This window comes from Frankliniella occidentalis, unplaced genomic scaffold, assembly GCF_000697945.3.
Source record: "Frankliniella occidentalis isolate FOCC.00 unplaced genomic scaffold, Focc_3.1 Scaffold6, whole genome shotgun sequence".
Classification (NCBI taxonomy): domain Eukaryota; kingdom Metazoa; phylum Arthropoda; class Insecta; order Thysanoptera; family Thripidae; genus Frankliniella; species Frankliniella occidentalis.
This window is the reverse complement of record NW_026267136.1, coordinates 868754-884857: the sequence shown is the minus strand read 5'-3', so window position 1 is coordinate 884857 and position 16104 is coordinate 868754. Positions and strand designations below refer to the sequence as shown.

Sequence of the window (16104 nt, the reverse complement as noted above, 5' to 3'; positions counted from 1 at the left end):
CTTCCTTCCTCACCCCGCGACGCACTCCTACCCGCAGAATCCCACTAACCCTACTCTCCCGTTCTCCCCCTTTGCCCACCCTCACCCCGCCAGCACTCTCCCACTCCACTCCCTCACCCCAGCCATTTCACTCAAACGTTGCCCTCTGAACTGCTACTCAGAACACCTGTGCATTGCACACCGTAGGAGTATGCACTTGTACTGTTCCTGGCTGCAGTGACTAATTTGAGCTTGTTCCATGGGACTGAAATTTGACTTGACTTATTACAGAGGTAATTTAATATGCACACCACAAAAACAGTGATTGTGTAGTGGTCATATTTTTTATTTTGATACCAGCGCTTGAAAGAAGTGATAAAAAAAATAGAATTTTGTAGTTAAATGGAAGTTTGTGACGAAAGTGTTTATTTAGAAAAAATATGTGGCATGAAAACTTGTGGCGATATTAATAATGCAAAGTTTAGCAAGACCACAGACTATTGTAAACCAATAGTGGTCTAAATGGTGTCACAGAAAATAAAAAAATAATTGTGTAACATATATAACAAGTATAACAAGATATTGTTGGATCCTCGTCAACAATTCTGTAACGCATGCATTCCTAAGAACTTATTATATTGGTATGCATGTCATTATTACTAATTAAAATAGCGACAGATTGATAAAGTACATAGCGGTTTTAGTCATGCAAACATTGTCAACTTCTAGACAGAAGTTATTCTGATTCATGTGTGTGATGAATCTACTATTGTAAACACTCACCGTCTCTGGATTTTCCGTCTTGCTGGGACTTCTTGTCCACCAGCCCAAACATGCTCACCGTTACGTTCATTTACAACACTGTCCCGTACTAGTTCAATTTATGTAACAGCGAGAGTCATTGCGATAAATAAACAAATCGTTAAAAGAACAGGATAAATGCACGCACTTGCAGAACACCAGAACACCGAACGCCATACTAAATCGTTCTTCAAGAATCCGCGCGAGGGCAGCACCTGTCGTTACCACAGCCTACTATAAACTCTATAAAGAGCCCGCTCTCTCAACTGCGACGTTGCCGCGTCTCTTTCGCGCCTTTCAATTGAACAGACGCGGGATGCCGACCACCCCACTCTTGCCTCATTTGGCCTTGAGGTAAGTGTTAGTTACGTTTTACCAGTCTATTGGGGCTAGCAAGTTCTCAGTTAGATTGAAAGTTTTCACGGAAGGGGCAACGGGGTGTCAACTAACGCATTGACCGGGCATTATCCCATCCCTCAAATAGCCCAAAGCATCATACAGCATAAAGGTGCTTGTGTGCGCAGGCATGCCTGGGAAAACCAATTTTTGTTTAGACAATACAAAGAACAGGTGAGAGAGAGAGAGAGAGCAACAAATTTTCAAAGTAAAGTAGTTTTTATTCCTATATCCATAATTAATTATTATTATTTATTATCACAGAATAAAACGGGTATTTGAATCATATATTTAACCTAATTCAGTTATGAGTATTCTTAAAAAGAATTATTTTCAACAAATATTATATCTAAATATACTATTAATACTGTAACAGATGTCCTTAGATTTTCTACAAATGTCCCTTTCAATGTCTTAATTATAAGTAATCTTTAAGAAAGAAATGACGTAACGTTCAGAAGTCAGCATATACAACAAACCCAACATATACATCAGCTCAGAAGTGAGGCAAGCACACTTTTCCAGCAAATAACTCTGAGATAACAGTGATCCAAAGGGCCAAAACAAACAAAATATAAGATATGCCTACTTGGTGACTATTGGGCAATTGATACGGTTGTCCTCCTATTTCATCTACATGGAAACCCATTGGAAATATAACAGCAGCCATACAAAAGAGAACCACTGAAAAAAAATAAGAATAAACAGAATGTTAAAATCATGAAAGAAACAGATTGGCTGTTAATCCGTTATTGAAAACTTACTTGCGGTAAATCCAACCCATCTTGCATAGGGCACAACATTTCGGTCCCAGTGAGACGATGCCAACAAAATTATAGTTGTTGTTATGCAAATGCATCCCACAAAAATGCAGACTAATGCCAGCAACCATTCAGGCTGAAGGTCTGGTGTGAAGCAAACCTGAGGTCTGTCGTATAGAGTCATGCAGGTCCACATAAGTCCAAGTCGGGTATCGCCTGTAATCAGTGAGTTAACAATTAAAACACACAATGCAAGAAAATTTTGACTGTAAAATTGAACAGGTAAGTAGATAAATAATAGAAAAATAGTTATTTCACAGGTAAAACGTAAGTCAACAGACGTAGGCTGAACAAAAGAGTAAGGTTATAATAAAACCAACCTCCGACATCTGTGATAATCCAGTCGGGCATAGCGAGACTCACGATAGCAAACACATCTGCAGCCATGAACAGTGTGCCAGAAATAATCGTTAGTTTATCCATTTTCATGCATTAAATGAATCGTTTTTTTGTTTTTTTGACATCTACTTGCGAAGAGCCTTGGTTTACCAACAAACCAGACGTGAAGTGACGTCATCACAGTCTGTCCTCACTGCAAATAGTGTGTATGTTGTATTCTTATTCACAGATTAGGGGAGAACTTCCCTCTGCTTCCCTCGCGTACGCGTACATTTCCGCAGATTCGTTTATTAGGTTGATTGTGATGAATCTTTGGTTGATTATATCCAAAGCCCACTTGGCATGTTGGGAACAAATAAATAAGAAACAATGCTCACGTATTATCAGTCCAATATACATATAATCTTTAATATACTCTCATGTCAAATCACAATAACATGTTCTTTTCATCTGTAAAGAAACAGTACTTACTGAAAAATACAAGATGCAAGTTAGGCACCGCAAAAACGCTGCCAGGTTGGAGGTCAATACTTTCAAAAATAAATGATACTAGGTATTTCAGAAATGGGACAATAGCAACAATGTGAAACTACCGTTGCAGCTCGCTGGCTGCTGAGGAGAGGTTGTAGCCATTGGAACAAATACACAATACTAATACAGGGACAGACAAGATATTTCCAAATAAAACAAGTAAAAACTCATTTTATCAAAATGGCACAACCAGATAGGTAAAGCTGCACAAATCTAGTCAATAGTTAAGACATTGATCCTTCAACATAGACGCAGGAGTCATGATATTTATGACATGTTTGAAGTGATGAAACCGCTGCATGTCACCAAACGGTGTTTAACACATATGTATTGCCTTTGGGAAACCTAGCATGATTTTCCATCATAATACAACTTAATACAATAAAATATTTTCAGGTTAAACTTAACAAAACTAGCACAGTCACTGGACTCAATTTCTATACAAAATTATCAAATACAGGAAAGCTAGACAAACACAACCCAACACGAGTCCAATTAAAACTACAATGCCTGTTAGGAAACAACTTAAGTTGCACAGGTTTACATTACCTTTGGTTGGTTAGAACAAACTCTCAAGGCACTACAAAGTTTTTTCTAATCTCCCTTCTGAATTTGAGATCTTATTTAGAACTAGTTACAGACTTTTCAAAGCACCAAAGGCAAAAAAGGTTGTGTGCACAAAAGTTCTCCCTTCAGGTCAAACTCTTACAAAGCTATTAAGACATTGCACTACATACAAACTTGATTCAACAGAGAAAGAAAAGATGTGGGAGGGAAAAAAAGGGGGGGGGGATACAATTGAGGAGGACAAACTGTTCAATGTTTTAGAAGAAACAACAAGCATAAGCTTGATCTGAGGTGAAGTATGTATGTATTATACATCTCTGGAATGTTAAAGCTCATACCACTGAACAACCCAACCAATCAAAAAAAAAAAAAAAAGGAGAATATCATTTAAAACAAACATTCAAAAGGTAGAAATTTTAAAATAAAAATGTGATTGCACGATGTGTAAAGTCTAAATAAAAAATAAAAATATTGTTCTGGTAACAAACAAATGTACAGATTAGAACAAAAGAACTCATTGTTTTGTTTTGATTTGAATTACATCTGCTCACCAATTTACAAGAGACTTGGCAAAAAACCACAGACTACAAGATATCTCTAGAAAATCACCATCTACTAGCAACAATGCCTACTAGTACCTTGTAGCACTAATGAACTCTTAGGAGCAAAACGACTTGGACATTATAATAGATAACTAGAACACTTCTAAATCGTAGACATAATCTTAGAATGTATCACAGTCACTTGACTATCATTTCTTCCTCAAGCAATCACCAAAGGCTCATCATCTGAGAAGCCACGAATCACTGGAGAATCTTCCTCCTCTGAAACAATAAAAAAGCACAATTTAATACAATATAGTAGCATTAGTAGGTTTTGCTCTGCTGAAATGACCATATTGATTTCTTTAGGTAATTTAATGTGTTGGGTACAAGCGCATATCCCCACAAAAACATAAGATATGTAGGCAACTTGCACTACTTGCACCTACAAGTAGGCAACAGACACAAGATGACCCCTCCCCCGTTGCAAATCCTGGTTGTGTGTTATAAATTGGGGCATAAAACTTCGCACAGTAAGAATTTACAGAACATACTAACTACCATTATTCTAAAATAATGATTGGGGGGAAAAAAACACAGAAAAATCCGATTATTTGATTAAACCATAACTAGTTTCCCTCTTCTTACTCTGACTTAACTCTCAAGCAGCACCTTGTGTTTAAAAAGAACTGGAGCATGAAATCTATGCCATAAGTACAAGGCAATACAGTAAAGCATGGACGGACAAGAGGCACTAACATACACAGACCCAAGACTACACAACCAACAAGATTAATGAAGGTGCTTACCAATAAAATCCCCCCCTGAAAGATAAAAAAGAATGCACATTTTAAGAGGCTACTACAATATCTGAACAGCACCAGTGATGTATGATGCAAGAGGTCATATCATGTAATCAGAAAGTGAATTTTTTTGTATGTAGTAGGGTTTATCTTACCAAGTCCATCCGCACCACCAAAAGTAGCTGCCCCTGATCGTGTATCATAATGACTGTTAGCAAAAGAGGCAAAGCTGTGTTGAAGCCGCCTGTGGCGCCACATGAAGAATGTTAGGGCCATAACAAGCCCAACAACGAGTATCAATCCAGGAAGAACAGTCCACAGCAGAACGCCACTTCGTACTGCAGCAGTCCAAGACCCTATAAAGGGAGACACACACACAGATGTTAAGTATTTATTACTGTGACACTATGTGTGATACTTTTTCAAAGCAAGAAACACAAAACTCACCTAAGGGAACTTCAATAGATCGGATTTCTGAAAGACTTGATTTGTACCCATTCAAAGTAACTGCCCTAACAGCAAATGAATAAACTATTCCCTCGGATACATCATACAAAGTGAATGGTGGAGCTGGAGCAAGGAATCTCTTGGCTATAGACTCATTCAATGTCTTTCCCTCAGAGACTAAAATCTCATACTGATATCTGTTAAAACAAAAGTTTAGAGCTGTACTTTAAACCAAATTAGTTAGCCCAAGAGAAGACAAATACTTACACATCTGGATGAACTGTTTTTTCCAAAGGTTGATCCTTCCAAAACAAAATGTAACTTCCATTTTCCTTTGGCTCAACTTGGAACTGATGTGGCGATGGAATGGGGGGTGCATCATACGAAATAGGACCAGCAATTACAGCATTTTCAGCATCTGTCTGAACTGTTATGTTGTAGTGGCCACCAGAGTGAACCCTGAAATGAGTCTCAATATAACTATCATTGGTCGGTAATGTTGTGATGGCTGAGGTATGGTTTAGACTTGTTTCGGTAATAGTCACCTACGAACACAAGAAATACAATTATTACTTTAAAATTAGAATGGTAAAGCAATGCCAAATATTCTGATCTGAAGAATACATACAACATATCGAGTGGCGTTGTTATTGAAGCTTGGACATGATGCATTCCAATGTACAATCATAAATGTGTCATTTGAACCAGGATTCTTTTCTGAGTGTGCACCTAAATGCCTGGGGGGTGCTTGGTGATAGTAAACAGTGACAATTGGACGAGAGGGAGGCAATGTAGTTAGAGGACCATAACCAAGGGGACCAACAAGCCCAATAGCAAATAAATAGGATTCACATGGTAACAAATCCTTTACAACTGCTTTGGTTTTATCACTAATAAGTCTTGGTTCTGAACAGAAAGAGAAATAAATTTTGTTTAGAGCAATGTTGAGAGATATATACAGAGCACAACCATATCAACAATTAGATCATCTTATGATTTTTTGATACTCACTCTCCAAGAGTTCATTCATTGTAAGCCCATAATATATTCCATACTTCCAATTCTCGCTTCGTGAGTCATTGACAGCATCCCATTTTAGTTCGACTGATGATTGACTATCTCCAAGTACCACAGCTCGTAAACCAGTCACTTTGGGGAGAGGCTTTCCTGTGGAATATTAAAATGGATCATTAGGCATTCACAGTAAAAAGAATCTACTTTTTAAACCAATTGTATGACTGTTGAAATAATCAGCTAACCATTTATCTTTGAGGAGACAGTTTTCAATGGTCCAGGGAAGTTCTTATGCCAAGCTCTTATACGAAACAGAACTACTAAGCCAGGAGACAAGTTGGGTACTGAAAGAGATTAAACAAAACAATTTTTGATTGCAAGCAACAAAGACTTTCAAATGCAGATAAAAGGTGTGGTAGGACTTTTAGGATAAATTTAATATACCAAATTAACTTTTAATTTGTTGATGAATGTCTTACTTGTGATAGTAGTATTAACTGTCCTGTATGGTTGAAATGCAGGATAGTGCAGAGGTGCTTGGACCATAATTTCATATTCAACAGGTCCATCAGAAGCTGACGAAGCTTTCCATACAAGGGTCACAGAATCTCCTGATTGAGAGGCGACCTTAAAATCATCGACTACACTTATAGCTTGAATGCCACTAAGTTCTAGTTTCACAACAAGAGAGTTGTTACTTTCCAATTTGTTATTGAATGCCACAACCTAGATAAAGTTAAAAGTTGATTACTTTCTTAATTTTTATAAAGTATGACATCAGCAAAGAGATACTACACATGAAACTTACCCAGAAAGAGTAATTTGTTTTGGCTTCAAAGTCATACTTTATTGTTGCACGAGGCTCCTTAGTTTCTATTGATTTTGGTGGAAGAGGTGGAGTCATGTAAACTCTATAGCCCACAATTTTACCTTGTGGGTGAATTGGTGGTTCCCAAGTAAGTTGAACCTCATTGTAGTTCACGGGTTTGGCTTGAACTCTCCATGGTTCACTGGGTGTGTCTTCTCCGGTTGAAGCTTGCACATACTTTGCAGGTGGGAAAGCTTTGTCAGTTCCATTGACACGAACATAAACAGTCATATTGTACATTGTATTAGCTGTCAAGTTGGAGAACCTGAAATCAGGTTGTGAAATCCAACGGGTATGATTTTTCCAGACTGGTAATTGCTGACGACCAGATGGTACTACTGGGGCAATGGATGGCATGTACTCGAGCTGGACATCTTTTGGTACAGGTATCCACCAATACAACAGAAGGGTATGTGGATCTTGCAACCGTTCATCATAGCCCATTTGTGACACCTGATAAACCCTTGTACCATTTTTGGTGCAATTATGTTCGTCATAACCATCCATACAATTCATTGTGCCATCACAGAAGACAGCAATGGGTATACAGGTTCCATCCAAGCAAGGAGAAAATCCGTAAGGGCATCTAGGTGCTGAGGGTTCTAAATCTTTTTCTGGATTACAAGAGGACTCATCAGATCCATCAGGGCATTGAGGTATACCATCACAAACTTGTGAAAAGCTGAGGCATGACCCATCAATTCGACATGTGAACAAGTGATGTTCATGACAGTTTGTGTTTGCATCACAGTTCAATTCATCTTCACCCTTAGAACATTCTATAGTGCTGTCACAAACCCATGCATCCGGTATACATTCTCCTGAGTAGCACTGAAAGTGGTTTGCTTCACAAGTTGATTTAGGAATCAGGTCGGTAGAGGTTTCTTCTTCCTCCGATTCATCGTAACCACACCCAATTTCATCACTGTTGTCGCCACAGTCGTCAACTCTGTCACATTTCCACCAACTTGGAATGCAATGATTGTTTTTACAACGAATCATCCATTCACTAGCACAAGTGTCATTTTTAGGTGGAGTAAATGGAACAGGAGATGAAGTTGGGGAGGATGAACTGCAATTTAATTCATCACTACCATCATCACAGTCGGGACTTCCATCACATTGCCATGCTTTAAAAATACATGGGGTTTTTCCACTTGTGCAATTGAACTGCCATTCAGCACATTTGCGATGGTCCTGGCAGTCTTTCTCATCCGAGGCATCAAGACAATCTTTTTCCCCATCACACCTCCAAGTGACTGGAATGCATTGTGACCGATTGGCACACTTAAATTCATTCATGGGACAAGTTGTGGGTGGGGTGTGGTTGCAAGCTGCTTCATCTGAACCATCATGACAGTCATTTTCTCCATCACAAACCCATTTTATATCAATACAATGACCAGTTCCGCACTTGAATTGAGATGAAGTACAATTTTCGTGATTGCAAATTTCATCACTGCCATCTTCACAGTCCTTGTCCATGTCACACCGCCAGTGTGGAGAGATACACTTTCCATCATTGCATCTAAACATCTTTGGACCACAGACTGGTTGTGTGCAATTAGATTCGTCAGACATATCTCCACAATCGTCATTTCCATCACATTGCCATTTACTGGGTACACACACCTGATTATTATGACAAGCAAAGAAATTTGGGCCACATGTATGTGCAACTGTAACATGTAAAACTTATATTAATAATCGAAATTAAACAAAACACATATTCTGATAAACACTTCAAACAAATAAATTTAGAATGTAGTAAAAAAACTGATTAGAATTACCTTGAGGGCAAGTTCCATTTTTGAATGGTGGCTTATCACCAGGACAGGTACAGGCACCATGTTCATTCATGGTCATTTCATCTGGACAAAGGCATGTATGTGCCCCATTAGGCGCTCCTACACAAATGTGAGAACACAATGTTTGGTTGGCACAAGCATTTGTGGCTTGTTGAAGACTGTGTGCGTAGACCTAGAAATACAAGTGTATATGAGAAAAACGGGTTATTTCGTACATTTTGTGCTTTCTAGTTTCATGATGTAAAATTAAGAACACTTCACACCAGAACTAACCTTGATTTCCATCAAGCCAATCATGGAGTCAGTTATCTTTTGGATAGCAACTCCATGATCTTTATCAGCCATAAAGATAGCATTTTGTTTCCAATCATCCCAATACATGTTGTCTTTGAACACAGCGACTGAAAATGGATGAGATACCCTTGCCTACAACAAAATAAGAGTTGATTATTACAATGAAGACATCACGTCAGTAGACTAACATTGCGAGATGATTATTCCAACACATACATCCTTGCTAATAACTTTAATAACATTGTTTCCATCAAGATTGCATGAAGCAATATAATCTTCTCTAGCATCAACCCAGTACAGCCTTTCTGCAATGTAATCAATTGTTACACCATTGGGCCACACAACTTTGGTGCCTTCAAATAACCTCTTGATGCTGCTACCATCCAAATTAGCTCGGTTCACACTAGGTCTCTCAGGGTTCCAATCTGACCAAAACATGTACCTAAGCACAAAGCCGAATTTTAAGATGAACACGAGGCAAATCAAATTGTAAAAGGCATACATTTAAGCTGAACATTTGGCACTGACCCTGCTTTTGGATGTAAGGCGATTCCCCTTGGTTTCTTTAAGTTGGGAGAGCTGAGAATTGTTCTTCGCATACGCCCTTGATGACTGATGTCAGTTCTTACAGCTTCAATTGTAGCTCGTGCACCATCAACAAAATACAGCAAATTTGACACCCAGTCAAAAGCCATGCCCTCCACAGACTTTAAGTTTGTGCTGACAATTGTTTCTGGCAGGTCTACACCACTTTTCATGCATTGGCGCTGAAAATACAGACAAAACTTTATAATAGTGTTTGATTTTCAATAAGGGTTGATGAGAAAATTGAAGTATCAAAATACTCACCCCAATGGTGTCAGAGACAATATCTGCCCAGTAGACACAATTATTTCGCATGTCAAAATCAATAGCAATAACATTCTTCAGATTTAAAATGGGAAGAGGGTCCAACTTATTTGTTTCCATATCAATTCTAATAATCCTGTCTCTTTGAGCAGCAAGTAGAAAATCGTTTTCTTCTCTGAAATTTGAACAAATGCAATGACAACATGTTCTAAGATACTATTAATTTGCATTTATAAATAAAGATGACATACGTGACTCGACACGCAATCCGGTCAGGCAAGTATCTGTCTTCATGTCCACCAACACAAACATCTCCGGGAACTTTCTTGTAACCTTTGGTGCGATCATAGAATGCCCCAGGTTTACATGAAGCAGGTTGAGCAAAAGGTGATATTTTAAGACTGGGATCACGGATACAACGAGTTGCAGAGTGATCCAAGTCCCTCTTAAACCCATAATCACTATGTAACAAAATAAATATAGATTAAATTGGAAAACAAATTCAAATTATTATCATTATATAAAATTAAGAGACTAAAAATTTTCATTAAACTTACCAATCAAAGTCCTCTGCATCACAGCCACAGACCTCCATTTTAACGCGTCTGACATAATTACGACTATTGTAGCAATTTGAGTGAGGAAGACGACGTTGGTAGGTTTCTGTGCGACCTAACAGGCATGGAACACGCACCCCATCACTTCCAATGCCTAAGGGACCGCTTCCAGGGGACCAAAACTTGTAGTCATCATCTGTGCAATTGTATTCTATAAAAAAAAAAAAAAGAGAAAATTTTAATAAACTACACACAGAAGAATGACAGTATAAATAATAAATGCTCAAAAAAAAGTAACTTACTGAATGAATTCTTCATATCAACTTTCACAATGATCCACTGATGCTTTGATTTAGCCGAGCCAAACATAGTGAACACCGTTGTGTTGCCACCAGGCTCTGTCATAAGACCATACATTTTCAGGTCACTATTGGAAAAGTTGTGAGCATTAAATGTTTGTCCCTCATCAGTGGAGTACAAAATTTGTCGTGTTTCTCCTTGAGATTTATAGTATTTAACAGCAACAATAACACCCCCATAATCACCAAAATTGAAGAAATAGAGATCTTTCAAAACCTGCAAGAGTGTTTTGATAAAATTTAAAAACAGATTTAAAAGTATAAAAGAAAGCATTTTCACTTGTATAACAGAACTCCAATTTCAGCATTTCCATGTGAGAATTGCCTTGGTTGTGAATTTTGGATTCCATTGTACAAAAAGTGTTTAGGTAGAAGACCAATTTTTGAAAATTTAATACCTGTCGCCATGTAACTCCAGCATCAGCACTTAAAAACACACCAGGATGACCTTTTAAAGATTTGCCAACCATGCCTGTGGCAAGAATGATACCAGGAGCAGATTTGGAAGTAAGAATAGGAACATATCTCGTCTGAGGGTGAAGATGGGCAAAGCTCTGAGCTAAATGAAGCGAACATCCATCCTTCTGCAAAAATAATTTTTAGTTCAGAATCATTAGCAAAGTGTCACTAAGAGTTCTACAGCTTATAGTATGATACTTACAAGTTTGCAGTCAATGGGATTTCCTTCATCATCGTATTGAGGGGCATTTAATAATTTCCACTCTCCACCCCGATCAAATGTTATCATGGTTGACAAATTCTCCAGACCAATGTGACCACTAGATTTGGCTTTAGAAGTTACAACAGAAGCTATGTAAATTCCTCTGAGACCTTCAACTCGAGTCAGAGTAGCAAAAGGTTCTTCTGCAACATCGCTGCAGGGATCATGCAAAAGATATCAATTTTGTACAGCCACAGTAGAGAAGAAAAAAATGCAACAATTAAATCCCAAAGACTACTTACACAAGCCATGAACCTTGCCAGGTGACATTGGGCATGTAACAAAAGATGTTCTCAAGAGAAAGAGCAAATTTAACTGATTCTCGAGTTACATCAACAGAGACATAAAGATTAGCTAGATGGGGATCATGCACAACCACAATCATTGCTTGCTCGCCACTCACATCAGCTATGTGGTATTTCAAAGTTGGTTGGTCAGTCTGAAATTCTGCTTTCACAAAAGGGCCACGTTTGAATGACACAAGTAGTTCATGGTCAGTTTTCTAGAAAATAAATAGAGTATAAATGATTTGAAATCCACAAAATTAACTTTCTTATGCACAAGGTTAACTTGTTCAAAAATTGAATAACTCTAACTTACCTCAGCCTGTCTCACTTCACGAGTGCAAAACATAAAGTCGCCTTTCACATGAAAATCTTTGACATCTCTTGCAATAATTGTGAAACTCTTGAAAAGGTTGGTTGAACCAAGCACAGTAGATAAACCACTAGGCTCTTGTCTTTCCACATAAAGAGTTGGAACATTGTTAGATGAGCTGTCTTTGGCATCAAAATCTCCAATAGAATCATCATCTGAATCATCATTTACAGATAGTGTGCCTATGGTCCAGTAGAAAGACTTGACAGATTCTTGTACAAGAGTCCATGATTGGCCAAAATCTTTAGTCAACCAGAGCTGTTGTGGAGAAAACTTTAATTATTTTCTGAAGCCTTGTGGAAGATGCAAGCAAACTATTTCTTTAATATGAACACTGTACTACCTTTTTCATAGGGTCAACCTTGTCATAAACTAAAAATGTAAATGGATCGTCATCATGAAATAGTACATCTGAGGGATGAAAATCAACTTTTGTTTGTTCCATGGTTTGGCCACTGTCTTTGGTTTTAAAAATTACTTTGTTAGTGACATCTGTAAGCACAACCTGTAAGGAAATAGAGCAGAATTAGTACAAAATATTCTTGTAAAAGAATAGAACTTTTGAGTAAATACAGAAAGTAGGTACTTACATGAGCACTAAGTCGATGATGGTTGTAAAACTTCTCGACAATAGCATAGCCACCGTCATTCAGTTTCAACAGGTCAGTTTTGTTTTGAAAAGTGTCTCCATAGTCGTATGATATAAAGAGCGCTGAAGGTTTGGGGATCACTAGGGCACGTTGAATTGGATCTCTTGCAAGACAAAGCACAACATCAGAACCTTCTCCTGCCCAATGTACCATAAGGAGAGAATGGGAGTCATTGAGTAGGCTTATCTGAAACATAATCAAAGATATACCAAAATAAGTTTTAATAAGTATTTATGAGGGGTTATGCAGAAAATATTACATTAAGTTTATGAGCTGCTTGAAAGTTTTGGAAACACCACAACAACAGTCATGCTGGGCTCTATCTTATCTCTTAAATACATAAGATAGCAAGGAAAGTATAAATAAACAGTTGAGTGAAACCCAGCAATACAAACTGAAATGAAAACCGGTCTTGAAATTAAATATGATCAAAATGTAAAAGAGCTGTGTCATTAGAGTTAACCCCAACTTCACAAAACCCTTGGGCAAATTGCCAACCACCATTACTTGCTGTATCATGATTTAAGCATTTCTGGCAAACACAAATATTCTCGGAACAAGACAGCAACACGCAAAATTGATTAATGCCATTATAAAAACTAATTCAAATGTGTCCAAACAGTAAATAAATGTGCAGACAATGTGTTCAAAACGGCATGAGCAGGCGAAAACTTGTGGTTGAAAGAACTGGTATTCAGTTGAAAGAATGAATGAAATCCAAAAATGAAGGTAAGCTTCTGATATTGAAAGAAGTGCCTCCAGCTAAATATTATTGTATGTGTATGTGACAACTATAAAGGAAGGGGGAGGTCTCTCGGGGCGGGCACCCCCATCCACATAATGAGGAAAGAATGCCCGGCACATTCGCCCCGCATGCACCCGCATGCACTTGCACATGCACATGGGTGCATCCCTCGGCTCGGCTCGGGGTGCAGAGCCGACAATCAATATTGTGCAACGTACGTCACTGTCCGCCGGCCAGCGTACAAAGCTCTTTCACCACTGCGCAATTAGGGATTTGCCCCGCAAAAATATCCTTACCTTCGTGGCAATGGTCGAATTTTCGGGTCGAATGTCCCTTTTGGAGCGAAGGCCTGATAAGTGTTGGTCAAGGGACCCATACGATGACAGGTAATCATTTTGTCTGGAGTCAATTGTCACTGGACTTCTCCTCTCACGATGACTGTCTTTGTACATAGAAATTGTACTCGGCGGAAGGCCATGTCTCTCTGCCCAAGCCGCCGACACAAAAAGCAAAACGAGAAATGCTGGTGACATTAAGCTGCTGTCAGCGGACACCACAACATAGCACAATCACAAGAAAACTCTCCTCGAATCGGTATCACTGCGGGGCACTGCTTTGGGTGAACTGAGATACCGACCGACTTGACTTGTCTGCTGACAACACAAATCTGACGACTGCGCCCTCTAGCAGGGAGAAACGAAACTTCATTTCCGGGCCCACCAACTCCAAGAAACTGTGCACCTGGTGAAAAAAAAAAAAAAAAAGATTTCTGTCAACATTTACAGTCTATTTATTAAAACAAACAATTTAAAAATATATTTTGGTCCTTCGTGAATTTTGAAAATTCAATGGAAAAACTTAACATTTAGAATTTGCACATTTTTCAGTTACTGCACCGTATGCCGGCGACAGCAGAAGAGAAACGGAGAGAACAAGGTGCCTTCCAAGACCCGAAACAAAATAGTTTCATTTGAATTTTTTCTAATGAATGAATTTTTAAACTGAAATTCTAGTGTGAGTAATACTTCATTTTATATCTCTACTTCCTATGTCTAGTCTAAGTGAGTTTTGTCAGCTTAGCTCTGCCATTGACTGCCTTTTAATTGTGAGCATGTTGTGAGTTTAGGTTAGAATATCGTTTTCCAAAATATATGCAGATTTTTTTCGTTTGTCGCGTTACGTTTTGAAATCGGACATTTATCTGATAAAATTATATATATTTAAAAAAAAAAGTTCTTAAATTCTAACAGAAAAAAATCTCGGAAGACTGCCTTGTATGGTGCAATTTGTAACCTAGAATGGATGTGTTTAGAGCGTTGAATAGTAAACATTGTCAATGAATCTATTCAAACTCTTAGTCGTTCCGACACTAACGGTTCGGTTCAGGTCTAATGTAAAGGAGAAAGGGAAACCCAATCCAAATAGCTTGTTTACTGCATTCATTTTGGACTCAAACTGTATGTCGATATTGACTCGTTTGAAAGCCCCTTCTACCCATCTTCTATAATGGCCATAACTCTACCCACCATTCTTCTCTAGTCTTTAGCACAACTTTGAACACTATCTAAACGTGGCATTACCGTCACATTTTTACATGCTGAAGCAAAAAGTATGGTACTTTTTTCTGTGTGTGAATCAAATGCCTTGGCAATAATATCACAACCACAAGACGTTGAGTTGAATCTCAGACATGTATTAGATATGATGCTTCTGACTGTGGTCTTTGTCATGTTGTAACTGTTCTAGAGTTCTGATTTCTTATGTTGAATTTCAGTACCCACTTTGAAAACTCAGTGACACTTCACAGTCTACCCTGCACAGCAGACCAGTGCTTTTAGTTCATGATTTTTTCTCAGTTTTTCCTATTTTACTGTCATACTACATTTTAATACCTAATGTACTTCAACGTTAGGATCCTTTCCCAAAATTACATCATTTGCATTGCGTTTGGAGGTGAGAGTGGGGCTTCCCCGAACGCTGCCGGACAACTGACTCAAAGGCGTGGGTTGCTGCGCTAGGAAAGGGCGGTCTGTTTGCGCTGAAGTACCAGACCCAGCAGTACTCGCAGTACAGTAGAGCACCGGGTTGTACCGTGTTACCAACCCAACCGCCGCGGCCCGCGCCGGCGTTGGCTGGCTAATAATAAGTAGGGCAACGTCTGCCTGCATGACTATTATTTGTACTCGCGAACCACACACACACTCGGACTTTCGCGAAAACCTTCCGGGATGCGATACGCCTCTCGGCCCGCACCCCCTCACAAGTGATACGGCCGCTCGGGACCAAACTGTGTGGAGGCACCCCGAGGTCGTCAGGCGTGAATCACTCTTTCCGACTGATATCGTGGTGGTGTGGG

The 16104-nt window shown here is 38.7% G+C and overlaps 4 protein-coding genes across 5 annotated transcripts in view; 1 reads left to right on the top strand and 3 right to left on the bottom strand.

Annotated features, from left to right (window-relative positions):
* LOC113218156 (cyclin-dependent kinase 14) overlaps positions 1-988 on the bottom strand; it is a 162223-nt gene extending 161235 nt beyond the window's left edge. The window contains exon 1 of the mRNA XM_026438380.2: positions 763-988. Coding sequence (XP_026294165.1) covers positions 763-832 — 70 coding nt within the window. The 5' untranslated portion in view covers positions 833-988. The remainder of the gene's footprint in view (positions 1-762) is intronic.
* A 388-nt stretch (positions 989-1376) lies between these two features.
* Positions 1377-2535, bottom strand: LOC113218177 (uncharacterized protein C16orf52 homolog A). Its single transcript, XM_026438408.2, has 3 exons — positions 2318-2535; positions 1941-2153; positions 1377-1860 (listed from the first exon to the last, which is right to left on the bottom strand). The coding sequence occupies exons 1-3, from the start codon at positions 2424-2426 to the stop codon at positions 1673-1675; spliced, it is 510 nt and encodes a 169-aa protein (XP_026294193.1). The 5' UTR covers positions 2427-2535; the 3' UTR covers positions 1377-1672.
* Positions 2536-2716: 181 nt separating this feature from the next.
* On the bottom strand, positions 2717-14401 carry LOC113218154 (sortilin-related receptor). Of its 2 annotated transcripts, XM_052271230.1 has the most exons (25): positions 14045-14400; positions 12944-13189; positions 12697-12858; positions 12297-12611; positions 11939-12198; positions 11637-11850; positions 11374-11559; positions 10919-11192; positions 10617-10827; positions 10311-10520; positions 10060-10234; positions 9739-9977; positions 9427-9652; positions 9190-9342; positions 8899-9088; positions 7049-8787; positions 6720-6966; positions 6486-6584; positions 6238-6393; positions 5855-6132; positions 5494-5771; positions 5227-5423; positions 4935-5135; positions 4786-4800; positions 2717-4258 (listed from the first exon to the last, which is right to left on the bottom strand). In XM_052271230.1, the coding sequence occupies exons 1-25, from the start codon at positions 14279-14281 to the stop codon at positions 4197-4199; spliced, it is 6570 nt and encodes a 2189-aa protein (XP_052127190.1). In that variant the 5' UTR covers positions 14282-14400; the 3' UTR covers positions 2717-4196. The 2 variants fall into 2 exon arrangements, with proteins under 2 accessions (XP_052127190.1, XP_052127194.1); XM_052271234.1 differs by lacking the exon at positions 4786-4800 and having other exon boundaries at positions 14045-14401.
* Positions 14402-14617: 216 nt separating this feature from the next.
* LOC113218213 (cytochrome c oxidase assembly factor 6 homolog) overlaps positions 14618-16104 on the top strand; it is a 3835-nt gene continuing 2348 nt past the window's right edge. Inside the window, exon 1 of the mRNA XM_026438466.2 lies at positions 14618-14762. The gene's annotated coding sequence lies outside the window, so the exon portion shown is untranslated. The remainder of the gene's footprint in view (positions 14763-16104) is intronic.